The 19,506-nt window shown below is 43.0% G+C and overlaps 1 protein-coding gene across 1 annotated transcript in view; it reads left to right on the top strand.

Moving 5' to 3' along the window:
• CCDC171 (coiled-coil domain containing 171) overlaps positions 1-19,506 on the top strand; it is a 190,377-nt gene that overhangs the window by 85,162 nt on the left and 85,709 nt on the right. Inside the window, exons 18-20 of the mRNA XM_033173593.1 lie at positions 4,015-4,241; positions 4,885-5,067; positions 8,576-8,761. Coding sequence (XP_033029484.1) covers positions 4,015-4,241; positions 4,885-5,067; positions 8,576-8,761 — 596 coding nt within the window. The remainder of the gene's footprint in view (positions 1-4,014; positions 4,242-4,884; positions 5,068-8,575; positions 8,762-19,506) is intronic.

Here is a 19,506-nt window from a genome sequence, read left to right as displayed (position 1 = left end):
TCGGATGAGGGAGATTCCAGACAACCTTGTTTCCTCATCCAGTGCCTTTTAAGGGCAATAGCCTAACTCCATTGCACCCTTGTGTGACACATTCATCAAATAGCATTAAAATATACTAGCCGTTGAACTCAAGGGAGCTTTGGGTTTAGCTTTCTTAAACAGCAACCAACTTCGCAGTCAGTTTGATATGGCTTGGTAGTCCAACAAGGAAGAAAAATCCAGTTCCACAGCTGCACTCAAAGTACCTCTTTGGACCCAAGGCTAAGGATTCATTTTTACACGAGTGTCGACATTTAACCAGTATAACGGTGGCGCTTAGAGGAAACGAGCGTGTAAGATTTATTTGAACGTATTGTGGTCACTTGGAGATTAAGCTGAGTTTTTCAACTTTTGAGCACACGAACATTAGTAAAGAGTCCAGTCCTTCCTTCTTCTGTTTTGCTAAAAAGAAAAGAAAAAAGAAAAGAAAAACAACTTCCCGTTGTCACTGGAGTAATCTTTGTCACTTTTCATTGGTTTTTGCTTCATTTGTTTAATAAAGACTTGCCTGCTCTTTGCACTGTAACTGTGTTTGTGCAGGACAATTCTCACACACTCATCGCCGCATAAATTATTTAGTGCTTTTACTGTAATTCCTTGATAGTCTGTGGCCAGGTACTCAGAGTGGATATATTCTTTTCCCTCCGGTTATAGATACAGCACAATACAGTACCGTGTGGAATTGAATTGTATTCTCGTTTCACCTTTCAAAGCCGTGAATGATTCTATCCCCGCACATTTCTTTGTTTTAGTCAGAACCATTATTCATTAAAAATTAACCAGAGGTGAAGCTTTGCTTTTAGAAACTGTGTGCTTTCCCATCCTGGAAATATTTTTATTTTCTTTTAAAATCTCTCTGGCAATCCTGGGTGCGCCGGGGGAGGAGGGGGAGAAGACTAGTAGTATAGCATTAGCCCGAATGTTATATATATGTATATAAAGTTCAGACTTCTAATTTTAAACAACAGAGATAGAATACAATGCACTCTGCAGGGACACGGGTGGCCAAACCCACTGAGCCTCTTGGGCTTGCTGATCGAAAGGGCGGCAGTTCAAATTCACGCAACGGGGTGAGCTCCCCTTGGTCGGTCCCAGCTCCTGCCACCCTAGCAGTTTGAAAGCACGCCAGTGCAAGTAGATAAATAGGTACTGCTGTGGCAGGAAGGTAAACGGCGTTTCCGTGCACTCTGTTTTCCGTCACGGTGTCCCGTTGCGCCAGAAGCGGTTTAGTCCTGCTGGCCGCATGACCCAGAAAGCTGTCTGCGGACAAACGCCGGCTCCCTCGGCCTGAAAGCGAGATTAGCGCTGCACCCCATAGTCGAATTCGACTGGACTTAACCGCCCAGGGGTCCTTTACCTTACAATGCATTCTGTCAAATGTTTTTATACCAATGGCACTTGACAATTCAAACTACAACTCTGGCCAAGAAAAATTAAATGGAAACAAAATTAAAACCATAGTCTTGTTTCACCAGCCTCTACACACCCCAAACCTCTGATTCTACATAATGGCCAAGAGCCCCACACAACTATTTTGAATTGCCCAAGGGGGTTTAATTTGCACTGCCCCTCTACCCTGCTCCAGCAAGCATATTTCTGAAACCAAGGGGACTTTTAGTGTAATATGACATGTGGGTTCTTGTTATTGAAAGGTTTCCCCCACCCCTAAATAAAATCCCAGTGGGGATTATGTCCTGGAGGGGGGTGGTGGTACCTGAAGTAGTTATTTGGAACTATGCCCAGGCAACTTGAAATCTGAACAGATTATATTCCAGGTGCAATGTTGATACAGAGAAACCAATGATGGTCTTATTGTTTCACATAAAGTACTTTGGTTCCAGTTGTATCCTACTTCATATTAGTTCAAGTGATCTTTTGGCCGCAGGTGAAAATAATATTTTTGGAGTAGCACTCCTATTTGGCCTGAAATCCTTTGTTTTTGTTCTCACAAGCTGGGGGTGGAGGGATGGCTTGCTTTAAAAATGTGCTTCAGTAGGCTTTCTGCTTTAAACTTCAGAACAAATATTTTAATTCTCAGCAGCAACAGGAGATCTGGTATTCTCCTGAATGTAAATAAGCTCTGCCATGGTTGTCATCGTACCCTGATATTATCGCAAGACAAGTAATGACAGATTAAGACCTGACTTGCAGAGGGAAAACTAAATTACAAGACTTTTATTAAGGCATAAATAAACCTATTAACCGTTATCTGGAATACCAATTAGTAGAAGGAGCACTGACAATTTTATTTATCAACATTAAACACAATTATTAATTACAGACCTGACGAATCTAGCAGTAAGCAGAACATGTTGGGTGTGCTGGGGCCTTAGGCCCATTATATGAGAAGGATGATTACCAAAATCCATTGGGGAAATAAGTAATTGTAGTTGTAAAATTTTAATTGCCTTGGAATAAGGTAAATTATATTCTCTTGTCTTGGAATATAAATAGTGTGGCATTAAGGTACCAAGCCTCAGTAGTTTTAAGCAGCAAATGATTTAGACATCTAAGCTGTCAAGAAAGAAAGGAAAAGCGTTATAAATTTGATTCAGCGACTTACCTTCTACTTTTGAATCTGTAACACATTCACTGATATTTATAAGCGGTTATTAGTCTGCCTATCCAACAGGTCTGGGGTGTCGTATATTGCAACCTGTGGATTAATGCAAGGAAGACGAAGAAAAAGATGCACCATTAGAAGAGAGCATAAGACCAATTCTCATTAGTAAAGCCATTATTTCTCCTGAGGCAAAGTCTGCCCATGCTTAATGGACGTACAGTTTCACCAGAAGTTGAGAGAATTGTTTGTTGTGTGCAAAGGTGGAATTGGAGAGATTCTCTCTCATCCACCAGAATTGCCCTGTTGCAGATTGACGTTAGCCAACGTAATTTTTACCTAAAGAGTTACAGTGAGCCATGTCCCAACATGGAATCAAACAAGTACCTATGTAGACAATAGACTCCTCCTCCTCTTGCAGTATTTTGGGGTTTGTGGGTCTACATGGCATTTTATGTAGAACAGTTTTGGGGGGACACCCTCTTCAAGAAACAGTGGCATTCTGTTGAACAATCATGCACTAAGGAGCATGAGTTGCAAACCCTCCAAAAATAGGGACATTATACACACACACACACACACACACACACACGCTGTCCGTCTGACTGGGTTGCCACAGCCACTCTAGGCAGTTTCCAACATATATAAAAACATAATAAAGCATTAAACATTTTTAAACCAATCCCTATATAGTGGTACCTTGGTTTTCGAGCATCTCGGAAGCCAAACTATTCGGAACCTGAATGCCGAAAACCCAGAAGTAATTGCTTCTGTTTTCAAATGCACCTTGGAAATTGAGCAGCTTCCACTGCGTGTTTTTCTACTTTTTCCCGTTGACTTTGCCGACCACCCTTTGCGCCTCGGTTGTCAAACGTTTCGGAAGTCGGAACGGTCTTGCGGAACGGATTACGTTCGACAACCGAGGTACCACTGTACTGGGCTGCCTTCAGATGTCTTCTATAGGTTGCATAGTTACTTATCTGCTCGGCTTGGGGGGGGGGGGGGTCGCATATCTCCACACCCTCCAACATTTTTCTGATGAAAATAGGGACGTCGTAAGGCAAAGCAGGACGTTCTGGGATCAAATCAGAACCCAGGATGGTTTCTGTAAATCTGGGACTGTCCCTGGAAAACAGGGACATTTGGAAGGTCTGGAATTACTCAGAATCACGAGCAGGTTTCCTCAGAAGTAAGCACCTCTGTGTTCCATAGGGTTCAGTCTCTAAGAAAGTTGCATAAAACTGGAACTTTTGCTTATTTCCATATTGGGGGTGTGGAATTCTGTATGTTAAAATGCCCAGAGCATTGTGTTCCACTGTTTCCTATATGAAGCATTTCCATAATTTATATGTACTCAGTGGGAGGCAGGCCCAAACCCACTTCTTTAATGGACTTTCCTTCTTTTCCTTCTCAAGATCTGAATTCATGGCTTTCTGGACATCTGCTTATCAGTGCGGCAAGGAATTCTTTCTCGAAACTCATGGACAAACTATTCATCATGATGGAGTTTGCCGTAGCAGACGGCCGCCAGAGCATTACCTACATAGAGAAAGACACGTTGGTTCAGAGACTGGCTCGCGGGCTCCACAAAATTAATGCACAGGCTCTTAAAGCAGGAATCAACGACAGAGCCCCTGCTACGGTTTGTATGAAAGCCATTAGCATACAGCAGCTACTGTGCTCGGGGAATTTGCTTTCAGGTGGCTGTGGGTTTTTATCCTCTGCCCCGCAACACTTAGTTAGTTTGTGTAGCATCAGAGTGTTCTGCCTTAAAAGTAAAACTGGAAAGTTGCAAGAAAGGGAGTGTATTTTTCAAACCGTACCTAGCTTTGATATTCTCTCTCTCTCTCTCATTTTTAAAAACAAAACAAAACTTCATTTCCAGCCATTAGCACTCAAGGCAAGGCACAAACTTATTTTTAAAAGGAAATCTTTTAAGAGCAATTCATGATTTTAATTTTAAAAGTGCTTTAAGTATCACTTATTGCATACTTGGGTTGTATGTTGCTACAAAAGTATATATACAAAAAATACGACAAATGTTTCCTCAACATGGACCTCTGCCTTGTTTTGAGTTTTGGAATATATCCTCTGTCTGTACATATTGCTTCAGGAGCATACAAGAGTAGCTTTTGGAATGTTTCACTTTTCTGCGTGAATTCAGAAAGCATGCTTCATTTTTAATTTTCCCGTGCTTTAAATGCTATTGATTTATTGCCTAATCAGCGCAGCTAACAATGTTGTTTCCTCTCTCTCTCTCTCTCCCCCTTCATTTTTACTACCAGAAAAGCATAGCATTCCTGCAGAGGCAAATATTTGAATTTACACAAAGGCTACATACAGCAGAAGTGGAACGGCGGTCACTCCGCTTAGAGCTCACAGAATTCAAACGGAATTTGAATGAGATGAGGAACGAGGCTGACAAAGCCCAGAGCCTGCAAGAGCAATTAAATGCATTTAAGCAATCTGTAAGTATATTTGATTTAGAAGGGGGGGGGAAATAACCCTAATCTAAAGGAGAGGTTTCCTTTTGCTCCGTTTTCACTCAGCCTTCCTTAGAAAACCAAATAATAAAATCGCATCTATTCTTGCACTCTCTCTCTCCCCCCCTCCTTCCACTCTGCCCATGCTCACACAAAAACCATGTCTTGTAAATGTCTCCCTGCTGTGATTCAGGTATATTAAAAGCGGAGAAACAAGTGGTTCTTTCCATGTGATTAGTTCCTTATGTTGCAAGATGAAATAGGTTGAGTAAATAATGATGTTTGATCTGTCAACAAAGCCAGTTCCCTCCTCTCCGCCTCCAGTTCCTTAAATATTATGCTTGTGCTGCCGGAGAACTGAAGTCTGAACGCTAAAATTGCATGTTAGCATCACTCAAGCAAAGTGATCTGTGTATTCATTCTGATTTCCTTATCAGCCACGTCGCTACCAACTGTTGAAACGCTGAACGGAATAAGTGCTGTTTCACATTTTTTATTTATTTTTATTCAAGATTTTCTTGGTTTACAAAGTGTGTGGCTGTTTCACATTTTACAAGATACCTACGTGCGAGACACTTCAGTGTTAGAGTTAACATGTACTGATCTACGTTAGAGTAACCCTGATGTACGACAGTAATAATAATAATAATGATAATAATAATAATAATAATAATAATAATAATAATAATAATATATTTGTACCCCCGCCCACTCTGGGCATCTCCCAATTGACTGTTAAAAACAATACAGCATTAAATATTAAAACATCCCTAAACAGAGACACAATGCTTGAGGGTTTGGGGGGGGGTAGGGGGTGCGGTTGCTGTGGGAAGCCGTGGGAAATGGCGGCCATTCATGGGGTTCCCGGAAGGTGTGTTTGTAGGGAAAGTTCCACGTGTGCAGTTGTCACCTGTGGCAACCTGACCTCGGGTTAAACATGAATTTGAAGTGTTTCCCACGCCAAAATTCTGTAACGGGTGAAAAAAAAAGCCTTCAGGGGCCTGGTGATCTTGTCGCTTCCTCAGTGGTCTGTAAAGGCTTGATGGATCTGTAAGATTCATGCAGTTTGCTAGTTGCCTTGACCATCTCTCTTCTCTTTGAGAAATAATATAATTTCTTAAAGAAAGGAAAGTGGTGCATTTTTTAAACAACAACAAGGAAAACAAGGAAGAGTCAAATACATACAAGATAGTAATTGCTTTACCTCAAACTATTTCACATGTTTGTTCCTAAGTGTTCTGTCAGGGAACTGTCCCCGGCTCAGCGCAGGGTGGTGGAAGGGCTCTCGGGATGCTACAGAGAGCCTCAGCCCCACCTGACCAGTAGCACCTCCTCATCCGGCGGAGGGAGCAGCGAGGTCTCCAGTGGGGAGGGGCAGGCATCTCAGGAGCTGGGGAGCCGAGGCTCTGGGGATGTTGGAGAGACCCTGCACTCCTCTCGCTCAGCGGGCGAGGAGGGAGACACGCTATTTCTGTCGCCCCAAGTACGCAGAGGGGTGAAATGAAAAGAGGGGAGGTGGAGATTTTGTATACCGAAACTCTTCTGTTGGGGTCAGAACCGGAAGGGGCCACTCCCGGATTCTGCAGATGGTTGAAACAGACATGAACTTTTTAGCTCTGCACTGTACATAGCATGCACAATAAAACTACTAAAGAAACGGCTGGAGTTTTGCCTGGTTACTCATGAGCAACCATCCAAGGACCTTACATGTTCATTTCTAATATACCTGATTTTTTTGTATTCTCTCCCCCCCCATTAATTTTTATCTGGCACACATGTAGAAATCCCCCCCCCCAGTCATTAGATGGAGATGGGGAATTACTCTTCTGTAACATGACCTGGAATCTTGGATCTTGTTCCAACTTTAACAGTAGTTGTTTTTAATTAGACATAACATGCTCTACCCTTTATCTGTTTTGGCTTATTAGGTTGTCTTTTGCAATATTTAAATTGGCAAGACTGCATGGGCAACACGCTCATTTTCTTTCTCTTTTTTTATTGGAACAGTTTATTTTGTCCTGTTAAATAAGGCAAGGTGTTTTAAAAACTCAAAACAAAGAACTTCCTATATCATACTCAAAAGGAACATGTAGTAAAAAGTTGCTTTCATAGATATACAAACTAAGGATTCCAATCCATTCTAATATGTACAAACCAGACAAATCTCTGCAAAAGAGAAATTTCAAGTTGCATTCAGTATGATGTGCTAGTTTCATTACAAAACATAAAAGCGACTAACTTCACATTTAAGCCTCACACAGAGCTGACAGCAAACACTTGATTTAGGGTGGTGGGAAGAAAAGATGGCAGCTTATGTGTTTATGGACCCATCAACCCCAAGAATGAGATTTCATAAGTATATGATGAATACCTTGCTTTAAACACTGTTTGCTCTGCACAGCGTTCTTTCAGAAGAAGTCCCTAAAATTACAATCTGGGTGATTGATGGAGTGACACATTCCTGCAGAAGAATTCAAAATGAGAGCCAGAGTCTTTGATTAGGCTGGATTTACTGAAGGTGGCTTGCTGGTGCTGAACTACAATAGCAGGATTGGTTTCTTCCCCCTAAAATATTTCCCATTGGACATTGTGGTGTAGTGGTTAAGAGCAGTGGACTCGTAATCTGGTGAACTGGGTTTGATTCCCTGCTCCTCCACATGCAGCTGCTGGGTGACCTTGGGCTAGTCACACTTCTCTGAAGTCTCTCAGCCCCACTCACCTCACAGAGGGGAGGAAGGGAAAGGAGAATGTTAGCCGCTTTGAGACTCCTTTGGGTAGTGATAAAGCAGGATATCAAATCCAAACTCTTCTACACTGAGAGCCAGTGTGGTGTAGTGGTTAAGAGTGGTAGACTCGTAATCTGGTGAATCGGGTTCGCTTCCCTGCTCCTCCACATGCAGCTGCTGGGTGACCTTGGGCTAGTCACACTTCTCTGAAGTCTCTCAGCCCCACTCACCTCACAGGGGGAGGAAGGGAAAGGAGAATGTTAGCCGCTTTGAGACTCCTTCGAGTAGTGATAAAGCGGGATATCAAATCCAAACTCTTCTTCTTCTTCTTCTTCTTCTTCTTCTTCTTCTTCTTCTTCTTCTTCTTCTTCTTCTCTTCCTCCTCCTCCTATCACAGTCATTTGTCTTGGCTTGGCCTGTATATGTATGGCTCTGTGCTTGCTTAGGCATTATGTTTGGAACAATGTAGGTACCTTTGTTCAAGTTATCTCCTTTCACAGAAATAATTTTCTGACCTCTTTTTGGTCAGAAAGAAGCTCCCCTTGCTCTTGTACTTCCGCACCAGGTTTCCAAGGGAATCTGGCGAATAAATATCGCAGGGCAACTTAGCACTGCATAATGGTCCCGACCAGGACAAAGATGTATTGAGTGTTTTTAAAAACTTTTGCATTAGAATGTTGCATATTGGCAAGTGGGAATGCTGAGAGTCGAGTGTATAAAACAATGCCGCTGTTTCATGACAGGACACAATTTATTTCCCTTATCAGAAATTGATCACCCGCGAGAGGTTTGAAAGTGCATGTGAAGAGCTAAATAATGCATTGCTACGGGAGCAGCAGGCGCAAATGCTTTTGAACGAGCAGGCACAACAGCTTCAGGAGCTGCAGTATAAACTGGAAGTGCATTCCTGCGAAGAAGCAGACAAAAACCAAACTCTGAGCGAAGCTGTAAAGGTAGGACCCACGTTTCAGCATCTGAATGAAGATGCCGCTTTTGCCTCTGTGCAAGACTTGGGTTTTGTAGGGCTCAGGACAACACCTGATGGAGAGCACATTCAGGCATTTCGGTGTGAATTTGGGTTTCCAGGTGGGGAGGTATCCTGAACATAGCTGTCAACTTTCCCTTTTTCTGCGGGAAATTCCCATATTCCAGCGCCGTTTCCCATTGCAAAAAAAGGGAAAGTTGACAGCTATGGCCGTTTCCCAATGCAAAAAAAAAGGAAGGTTGACAGATCTGATCCTGAACCCACTTGGGTAGAGGAAACACTGACCCAGAGGAGGATTTAGGAGAGCACGACAGATTCCACCCGCACTGGGTGCTGAGCCGAGAGGGTGCCACAGGCATTGACGGATTTACGTACAGTAGTACCTCTGGTTACGAACATAATTCATTCTGGAGGTCCGTTCTTAACCTGAAACTGTTCTTAACTAGAGGCGTACTTTTGCTAATGGGGCCTCTTGCTGCTACTGCTGCGCCGCCGGCACACGATTTCCGTTCTCATCCTAGGGCAAAGTTCTCAACTCGAGGTAACTCTTCCAGGTTAGCGGAGTTTGTAACCTGAGGCGTTTGTAACTCGAGGTACCACTGTATAAGCTAAACAAACTATAGCTTAGGGCCCCACTCTCTCGGGGGCCCCCTAAAAAATTTAAAGAGGAAAAAACCCAGGATGTACATTTCCAGAATATAAGATAAAAAACAAATAAAATAAAGCCAACATGCAGCAACAGTGCTTTGTGTTGTGTAGGCTCCTATGATGCAAGTCATGGGCCCAGCCTGCTCGCCTGCTCCCTAAAATACTCATTTCTATATACAGGGTTTCTGTATATAGGTTTACTCATTTCTGTATATAGGGTGCCTACATGCTACAAGCTATGGTTTTCCCAGTAGTAATGTACGGAAGTGAGAGCTGGACCATCAAGAAGGCTGATCGCCGAAGAATTGATGCTTTTGAATTGTGGTGCTGGAGGAGACTCTTGAGAGTCCCATGGACTGCAAGAAGATCAAACCTATCCATTCTCAAGGAAATCGGCCCTGAGTGCTCACTAGAAGGACAGATCCTGAAGTTGAGGCTCCAGTACTTTGGCCACCTCATGAGAAGAGAAGACTCCCTAGAAAAGACCCTGATGCTGGGAAAGATGGAGGGCACAAGGAGAAGGGGACGACAGAGGATGAGATGGTTGGACAGTGTTCTCGAAGTGACTGGCATGAGTTTGGCCAAACTGCGAGAGGCAGTGGAGGATAGGCGTGCCTGGCGTGATCTGGTCCATGGGGTCACGAAGAGTCGGACACGACTGAACAACTGAACAACAACAACATTCTGTATATGCAAATGGCTTTAGATACCTATTAGGTCCATAAATTACCATATAGCATATATTCAACACAAAAAAACAGTGACAGTTTGTTGTTGACAAAGGACTGCTGGACATATGCAGGGCCCCATTACCTTCAGTAGCTTAGGGCCCCATCAAACCTAAATCAGGCCCTGACCACAGGTGACACTGCAACAAGGATGGGCATTGTAAGGTGGGGGTGGGGGTATCTTGGCATTGCTCAGGGGCACAGCTGAGATTTTAAAGTCCACTGTTGCTTTGACCCAGAATGGACAGCGGTATATTGACCCCTCTTTAAAAATTAAGGAATTTATGCCCACGGAAGAAAGTAATATGCAGTTTCTGCCTATCGATACTCTCAGGAAAGGAACAGAAGCTCTGTCCATTCCAGCAAAATGAGCTCAGGGAATCGTGCTTAGGAGTGCATCTCAAACCCAGTTTCCTTCTTCTGACAATTTCCATAGCACCCTTTGCACAAGCCATGGAGCGGTTTGCAACAGGGTCAAACATTTGTATGCAATTGGGCCATGCCACCCCCCCCGCCCCCCCCGCAGCATGAAATAGGTGATGGTTTTTTCTTCTGCGTTAAAATTAAATGTGCAGGGCCGCAGAAGCTTCATTGCTGCGACTGTGTAAGCCTGAGTGCAGCCTGCTCAGCTGTGAGAATGCTACTTTTTTCTGGGACATGAGTGCCACTAATAACATGTTTCTGTGGTGTAGAGAGATAATGAGACTCTTCGCTGTTTTTCGCCCATTGAAAAAAAATGGATTCCGAATCCATACATATGAGGAAGATGCTTAGGATGCCTTCAGTATTAACACTAAGCCAGACCATGGTTTAGTGTGAACCTATGGGCTCCCAGGGAGGAGATTGCAGCTGCTTTGCTCGTCCCCAGCAGCTAATCCAAGGTTCGGTTTATTGTGTTGTCCAAACACAGGCCATGGTTAAGCTGTCTCCGCCATGATTATGAGATGCAACCGAGAAGAAAACTTGGCTAAGCTCGTGGCTAAGGAGAAGAGAGCTTAGCTGTGAGTCTGTCTTCAGGCAGTACACTTAAGTAAAACATTGGCTTAACTGCCACGCTGAACGAAGAGGACAGAGAAGAATAAAAAAGGATGCACATTTCTCTCTGAGAGTCCTAGTAAATTTTGGCTTACCAGGCTGTGAGAACCAGGCCTCAGGTTCCACAAACATTTATTTCTTTCAATTCCCTAACGAAATGCTTCCCGTGAAACATATCAAAGTAGTCAACATGAAAAAACTAATCATAAATGAACGTGTAGTGTGCAGTAGAAGTGCCACATAAACAAATTCATACATGTGCAAAATACTGGAATGACACATGCTGGTGATTTGTCAGTTTCCCATTTTGCAAAATCACAATCAAGGGTTTTGCAGCGATTCCAAAGAATCCACGATTAAAAGGAAATGCTAATAAAGGCATCCGAGAATATAGTTTACAGTTGCAGGTTGACCGCTTCGGTTTGGAAATCATGCAACATATATTAACAATTACGCCATATTACATTCTGTTGCTCTCATCAAGAAGTTTAAAACACCCTTGATTAATTTTGAAGCTTTATCAGTTTTGATTATAATCCCATATATTTTTTATCTACCCAATGGCATATACCGTAGAGACCTGCATGCTTGCCAATTATGTTTCAAGGTCATTCAGAGCTAAGCACTGTTCTTAGATTGTTGCCTTTATTAGGTGGGAAGAGATAGTCCAACTGTCTCCATTTGCAAAGAAAAAGAAGACTTGGTGCTTATGGGAACGGAGTCTATACTGTTTTAAAGCTTTATGGTAATTTGAGCTTTCCCTATCCACTAGAAACATCTACTTCTTTCTAGAGTGTGTGGTCATTCATAGCATATAAAAAGTACATTTGGAGGTGCTATTTCAAGAGAATTTTTTTGGTAAGTTGTGTTGATTTTAAATATTTTTAAATACATATATTTATTTTTCCAGGTGGCCACTCAAAGCACACCATCAATCATAAAAAACTTTAAAATATATAAGAATTAAAGGTAAAATACCAAACAGCAGAATTCAGAAAAGGAAGCAGCAAAATCCAAGCAAAGCGGATCCAGTTGTTACAGCCCAGGTTCTTAAATAATGCCACCCTAACTAGTTATCGGAAGCCTCTGGATAGAGGAGCCTGATAGGATGTTCAGGGGCAAAGAATTCCTCAAAGTCGATGGGCACAATCCACCAGGCAAAGTTGCTCCTTTTGTTTCAGTGATCGTTTTCCATTGAGATACGTAAATTAAATATCTGCAGCATTACTTGCTGGATTGGGCCCAACAATTAATACTAACACCCCCCCCCCAAAAAAAATATCTCATCACAATTTTAAAGATCAACTGGCAAGCCCACTTCCACATCGCAACGGAGGTGGATTTGCGGGCGTCACGACCTGATCATGCACATAGGGGCTGAGCCCCTGCGCGATTGGTACAATATCCCCACGCCTCCCGCAGGCTGACCAATGCGGTTGGCCTGGGGGTGTGACCTAGTCCCTTTAAGCTAGAGACGGGCGGGAAACTTGCCCTCTTTATCCCACTTCCCCAGCTGGTTAGGTTCACCCGCCCACCCTCCCTTTAGATTTAGCTTCGACCTTGCTATGGACTTCGGTTGGTCGCCTTGATTGGCCAGGGGGCCTGGTAGGACTAGCCAAATGGGTTTTTTTCACCTACCTCGTAGCAATCGTCACAACTCTTGGTTTGGCGGTTAGGCATTGGAAAATTTCCATAGAAGTGAGGAGGGGAGGTAGCATCATCAACTGCCCCTCAATTGAAGGGTATTCCGTTAAAGGATTCCGGGGGTGTGGCCCTGTCTGAAGCCCGGGGAGCTGGGGGCCTAAGGCACGCCCCTAACGGTGATCACAGGGGGAATTCTGGGAGATGTTCATCACTGGGGTTCCTTACTGGTGGTTTACCCTTCCATGACTTCCAACACATGGGTTGGGGTTGGATATAGCTGATAGGGTCCAATGCCTAAGCCAATACCGCTCAACATCCGTAACCAATAAAGTTGTGCCCTTTACGCCCTTTAAGGGGAGGGACATTGCCACGCAATGCTCTCTAAAATTTACCATCAATGTGTTAAGTTAAGACAGCAAGGATGCATGTGAAAACTCACTGTGCTTATCCTTTAGCTTTGGAATATAGTGGTCCCTTGGTTCTCAAAAGCCAAAAACCCGGAAGTAAGTGTTCCTGTTTTCGAATGTTTTTTTTTTGAAGCCCGATGTCCGATGCGGCTGTCAGCTATTGTTTCCGGGGCGCCTGCACCAATCAGAAGCTGCGCCTTGGTTTTCGAACATTTTGGAAGTCAAACGGACTTGCGGAACGGATTGAGTTTGGCACTTTTCTTTTTGCTATTTATTTTGCATTTTTCTTTCTGAGGCTTTTTTGGTTCATTTGTTTTTGTGACTGTGTGGAACCCAGTTCAGCTACTGACTGATTGATTGTGTGACTGCTGAAATGGATAAAAGCCCCCCATCCAAACAGTGACTATCATTCGTATAAAGATATGAAATGTAGAATAATAGAATGGAAGATGATTGATAGTATAGCAAACTGAAAAATTATCACTGTTCTTTCCTTTTCTGGCCTTTACTGTTGCTGTTTTTTCAATTTGTTATGCAAATTCTACATTATGTATCTTTTTGAATTCATCAAAGGAAAATGATTGGCAAAAAAACAAACAAACAAACAGTGAGTGTCATCAGTGCTAAGAAAATTTTTCATCATCTACAATATTGTCTTATTTTATACTACAGTACATTGATTATTGCTTTCATTTTATGGATCAATGGCCTCATTAGATAGTAAATTTCATGTTAAATTGCTATTTTAGGGGTTGTTTTTAAAAGTCTGGGACGGATTAATCCATTTTGCATTACTTTCTATGGGAAAGCGCGCCTTGGTTTTGGAACGCCTTGGTTTTGGAACAGACTTCCAGAATGGATTAGGTTTGAGAACCAAGGTACCACTGTACTGTCCCCCTGGTGAACAGCCACTATTTCCCAAACCTTTTCACATATGGGCAGGCTTTTAGTGGCTCAGTATGGCTTTCGGGGATTGGGGTGCAGTATTACTGTATTTTTCGCTCCATAGGACGCACCAGACCATAGGGCGCACCTCATTTTTAGAGGAGGAAACAAGAAAAAAATTATTTTTCTGGTTTTCCTCTAAAAGCCCTGATTTTTTTTTTGATTTTTTTTAGGATCAGCTAAAAGTTTTGCAGCTTTTTTTGCAAAGGGAAAAGCCCTGGTTTCTTCAGGATCAGCTAAAAGTTTTGCAGCTTTTTTTGCAAAGGGGGAAAAGCAAAGAGGAAAAGCCCCATTTTTATGGGGTTTAACTCACATTTCTGCACCTGCTAAAGGAAAGGGAGCCTTTTCTACAGTTTCCAGACAGATAATTTAATCAGCCAGTCACATGTAGCTGGGGAAACAAACAACCTCCCTCTGCAGCACATTCAACAATGGAGGCCTGGGCAAGAGGGATGGGCTGAAAGGGAGCCGGGACTCTTATCTCTCTCCCGATCTCTTGCTGATCAGCTGCTGAGCGAGGTCCTTTCAACACCCCCTTTTCTCTTAGTAAAATAAAAAACCATGATCCTCTTTTGGCTCCTGGGCAATTCAGCTCCAGGGACCACCATTTGCTCCATAAGACGCACAGATATTTCCCCTTACTTTTTAGGAGGAAAAAAGTGCATCTTATGGACCGAAACACTTGGGAGTTGCGTTCATGGGACGTAGGGAGCTGAGTTAGACCTTTGATCCACCTGGCTCAGTGCTGTCCACACTAAGTCACAGCAGCCTTCTAGGATTTCAAAACTGGGTCTGTTTCAGCCCTGCATAAAAGATGGGAGTTGGACCTGGGACGTTCTACAAGCAGATCAGATGCTCAGCCACGACTACTTTATTCCATAATGTTCTACTTAGCACTACCCGGTTAAAGAATTTACAGGTGCTGTGAGCTTCGAAGTAGCACACAGCACAACCTTAAAAGTAATGCAGCCTGGAATTTTTTTAATATGCTAGATTTATTTGCTAGGAAGGCTGCATAATTTTAAGAATATTCAATCTGTCACCAAGGGCGTTTGAGACTTGGCAGGTGGGATAATGCCGATTATTGTGTTCTAACGTGATAACATATTTTTTTTGGGTATGCTTTCAAATAGGTTTGATGAAAAGGCTAATACTCAAGTAGAATAACTCTGAATACGTTTGGTGTAAATTCAGAAAATGAATCTGAAGCTCTCATTCATCGACTCCCATGAGTGTTTCCTTTTCCTTTCCCCCCAGAGAAACCAGCTAGATTTAGAATACTCAATGGGATGATGATGTTTGCCGGCAATCGTGTTGTCACTTTGGCAAGAAGGAGCAATTCTAAACACTGTATCTATTAAATTAAAAGCTGTTGTTCATTAAAGAACATAATGTAGCTGATTATTCATTAGTGTACAAGTTAATAGTAAACTGTTAATCAAATTTATCATGTTAAAGCAAGCTAGAGAGAGAGAGATCCCTTCTGAATTGTTTGGAGACTAAATTTCATAATTCATTAATTAGTTAAAGGCTTTAGTTGTTTAAAAAGTTTTGTATAATGTATATTCTCAGCGACTAAATAATTTATAAAGACTGGGTTTTAAACTGGAATTTTCACCTGCCCTTCCTTCAGTAACACAATAGTTCCTGGAACACTTTCCTTTTTTTCATTCATAAAATAAAACCATTAGTTCACATGCAACGTGACAGTGCCTTTTAACAAACATTTTTTTATAATTCCTTATCTTTTTTGCATATCTGCAAGAGAATGGAGACAGATGCATCCTTTTATGTGTTTATAGCGCCTGGGCTAACTCTTTAGAATTTTGATTTGACAAATCACTAACCCACGTGGCACAACCCTGCTTGTTTCCTGCTGTGCAACATTTCTAGAAAAGTATTGCTCTTCTTTCACAATTGGAACACCTTTCACAAAGTTGCATCTCAGGGACACTTTTAACGAAATTGATGTCCCAGGAATGACTGCTGGAAATATTCCTGTGAATCCATGTGCACGATGATTTGTTGGAATGAGCCTAGGGCTTACCGATCAGAAGGTCGGCGGTTCGAATCCCCGCCATGGGGTGAGCTCCCGTTGTTCGGTCCCAGCTCCTGCCCACCTAGCAGTTCGAAAGCACGTCAAAGTGCAAGTAGATAAATAGGTACAGCGCCGGTGGGAAGGTAAACGGTGTTTCCGTGCGCTGCTCTGGTTTCGCCAGAAGCGGCTTAGTCATGCTGGCCACATGACCCAGAAGCTGTACGCCGGCTCCCTCGACCAGTAACGTGAGATGAGCGCCGCAACCCCAGAGTCGTCCGCGACTGGACCTAATGGTCAGGGTCCCTTTACCTAATATCCTTATAGCATGCCGAAAGGTTGAAATCTGGTCTTGGATCAATTTTTTAAAATGTAGAAAGTTCTCTTAGTCCTCTCATTTCCCCCTTCTTCATTTTTTAGAGGAGTGCGGTACATTGTGTGCAAATCCATAAGTACTTTATTTTTAGCTCAAGGGCACATGAGACAGTGTGCAACATAACCGTATGTATTTTACAACATCGTCTGCTTCATGTAAAAAAAAATCAAATGGTATCTTAAATACACATTCAGTGGTACCTCAGGTTACATACTCCGCTAACCCAGAAATAACGCTTCAGGTTAAGAACTTTGCTTCAGGATGAGAACAGAAATCGTGCTCTGGTGGCACAGCGGCAGCAGGAGGCCCCATTAGCTAAAGTGGTGCTTCAGGTTAAGAACAGTTTCAAGTTAAGAACGGACCTCCAGAACCAATTAAGTTCTTAACCTGAGGTACCACTGTATTAGATTTCAATTACAGCTCTTAATTCTTTTCTTTTTTCATTAGTCAATCAAAGGTCCTGGTATTCCTTCTCCAAACTTTTGCAGAGATTTCATTTATTGTTTGTTTCTTTCTACTTCTACCCTGCCTTTCTCCAAATGGTCCCAGGGTGGGGTGCAGAATTATCATATTTAAAACATGTACAGTGGAACCTTGGTTCCCAAACACCTCTGTTGTTGTACGTTTCGGTTCTCGAATGCTGAAAACCCAGAAGTAAATGCTTCCGTTTTCAAACACTTTTCGGAACCTGAACGTGTGGCGCGGCTTCCGCTGATTGCAAGAAGCTCTTGCAATCAATGGGAAGCTGCGCCTCGGTTTCGTCTGAGAACCGAGGTACTACTGTCATCGGAAAACATACACCTCAGAGGTCATTCCACAACCTGGAGACATCGCAAAAAAAGCCCCAACAAAGATTTAGCTTTAATTTCTCAGGGGTTCCAGAAACTGGCTAACAAATATAGTTTTAATCCCCTATTTGATAAGAGATTTTCATAGTTACCCTTTTAAAGATTCTTTGAAGATTCTTTATTTATGTATCAGTTTCATAGAATTGTGGAGTTGGAAAGGGGTCGTTTTTGGACAGCAGGAAAGATGGCTGCTGGAGACTATGAAGAGCATCTTCCGCCAGAAAACTGGGCTGGATTGGTGCACTCTGTATCTTTGAGTACGAATCTTTGAGTGCAGATCATGGTTGAGGAGTAGAGAGCTTAACCACAATCCCTGGTTCAGAAGGTTTCGTTAAGCCAAAACTTGGTTTAGCTATCATGTTGTGCTGAACTAAAAGGACCCGGTAGGAGCAAAGCAGCTGTGGTTTCCCTGGGAGCAGCCATGCTGGCGCTAAGCCATGATTTGGCTTAGCACAGGGTTCGGCAATATTTTTTTTAAGCCACAGGCCAGTCCACTGTCCCTTAGACCTTGTGGCGGGCCGGAGAAGCGGCCTGGGGGGGAGCTAGAAGAAGAGGTGAGGGGGCAAATAGTCCTCTCCACCCCCAGCCACTGTGCTTACCTTCCCTGGGGCTGCCGCCACTGCAGCTTCTCATGGGTAGGCAGAGCGAGCTCATCTGCTCTGCTCTCTGGCCCACAGGAGCACCAGGGCGGAGACAGCGACGGTGGAGGGGAAATGAGTGGCGTGAAAGGGCTGGCTCCGGAGAGGGGCGCTCAGCCCAGCCCCCTTCCTCCTCTAGCCAGGGCAGGGAGAAGCCAGGAGGAGGGAGGGAGGGAGGAGGCGCTGCCGCGGTGTATGTGAGGGAGAAGGGGGGAATGGAATGGCGCAGCCCGAATTAACAGAATCCCCACACCATTCCGCAGATAGTCTATGGGCCGGATCCTGAAGGCAATTGGGCCTGATCCAGCCCACGGGCCTTAGTTCGCCGACCCCTGACTTAGCACTACCTGCAAATGCAACCATTGTGCTGGCCTTAATTTGCAATAACACCTGCCCTTCGAATGGTTAAATAAGGAGATATATTTACAAACAACAACAACAAAAATAACAACAACTAATGAAAATTGGTGTTTGGTTTGCCTTCCGTAGCTTTGTTGCAGGGAATGCCCCTACCAAACACTTTTTTTTTATTTTCTGCTTCTAATGGGTTGTTTTTCTTCTTCTTAAATCTGACGCGGAAGGCTTAATGGTATTATTGCTTTTTTGTAATTATACTAATAAACACTTCTTTCCATGACCTTGGAATTTAGACTGCAGTGGGAAAGATTTATTGACTTGTTCGTTTGAGGGGGTTGGGGAATGGGATTATTTCACGAGTAAAATGCAAAGGTGTTAAACAGGCGTGCACGCAGACCACTTATCCCGGTTAGTTTAAAGCTTTTATGTACCTTTAAGATTTTGTTCAAAAATACAAGAAGGCTCTTGTTAAATCCAGTTTCCTGAGAGATCTTTGTTAGAGCATTGAATCAACTACAAAGTAACTATATTACCTTGAGATGTGCGGAGGGAATCGATAGACCTATAAAGTTGTGCGGATTTTTTTTTTTAATGTTCTAAACCCTATTTTTCCGAGCAGCTTGAATATCAATGCATAGGACTTTTCTGCGGCTTCTGATAGCCAAGTCCCTTATACCTAGCAGTTTTTGTTGTTATTTTAAACTGGAGTTATGCTTATAGGACTTGCCCTGTGGGCGTCTTTATTAACCTTAACCAACTTTTCCCATGATCTCCTTTTCCTTTTGTGCAAAGCTTTCATCTTTTCCCCCCTTTCCATAAAATTCATACCGAAATAGCTGTTCAAATAGAAATGAGATTGGATATCTTAGCAGTGTGAGCTCTGTGCTAATTCTGTTTGCCCTTGTTCACTTAAACAGACTGCCATGGCCTGCGCACTTCGTTTCCTCCTTTCCGCCACTCTTTGCCCAAACTTCCACTGCACATTATCAGAGATAAATCTTATGTTTGCATTGATCACGGTGTTTACAAAATCTGAGCATGCTACTGCTGTG

The sequence above is a fragment of the Lacerta agilis genome, chromosome 16, assembly GCF_009819535.1.
Source record: "Lacerta agilis isolate rLacAgi1 chromosome 16, rLacAgi1.pri, whole genome shotgun sequence".
Lineage (NCBI taxonomy): Eukaryota > Metazoa > Chordata > Lepidosauria > Squamata > Lacertidae > Lacerta > Lacerta agilis.
The sequence above is the reverse complement of the archived record's forward strand: the minus strand, read 5'-3'. Positions and strand labels throughout refer to the sequence as shown.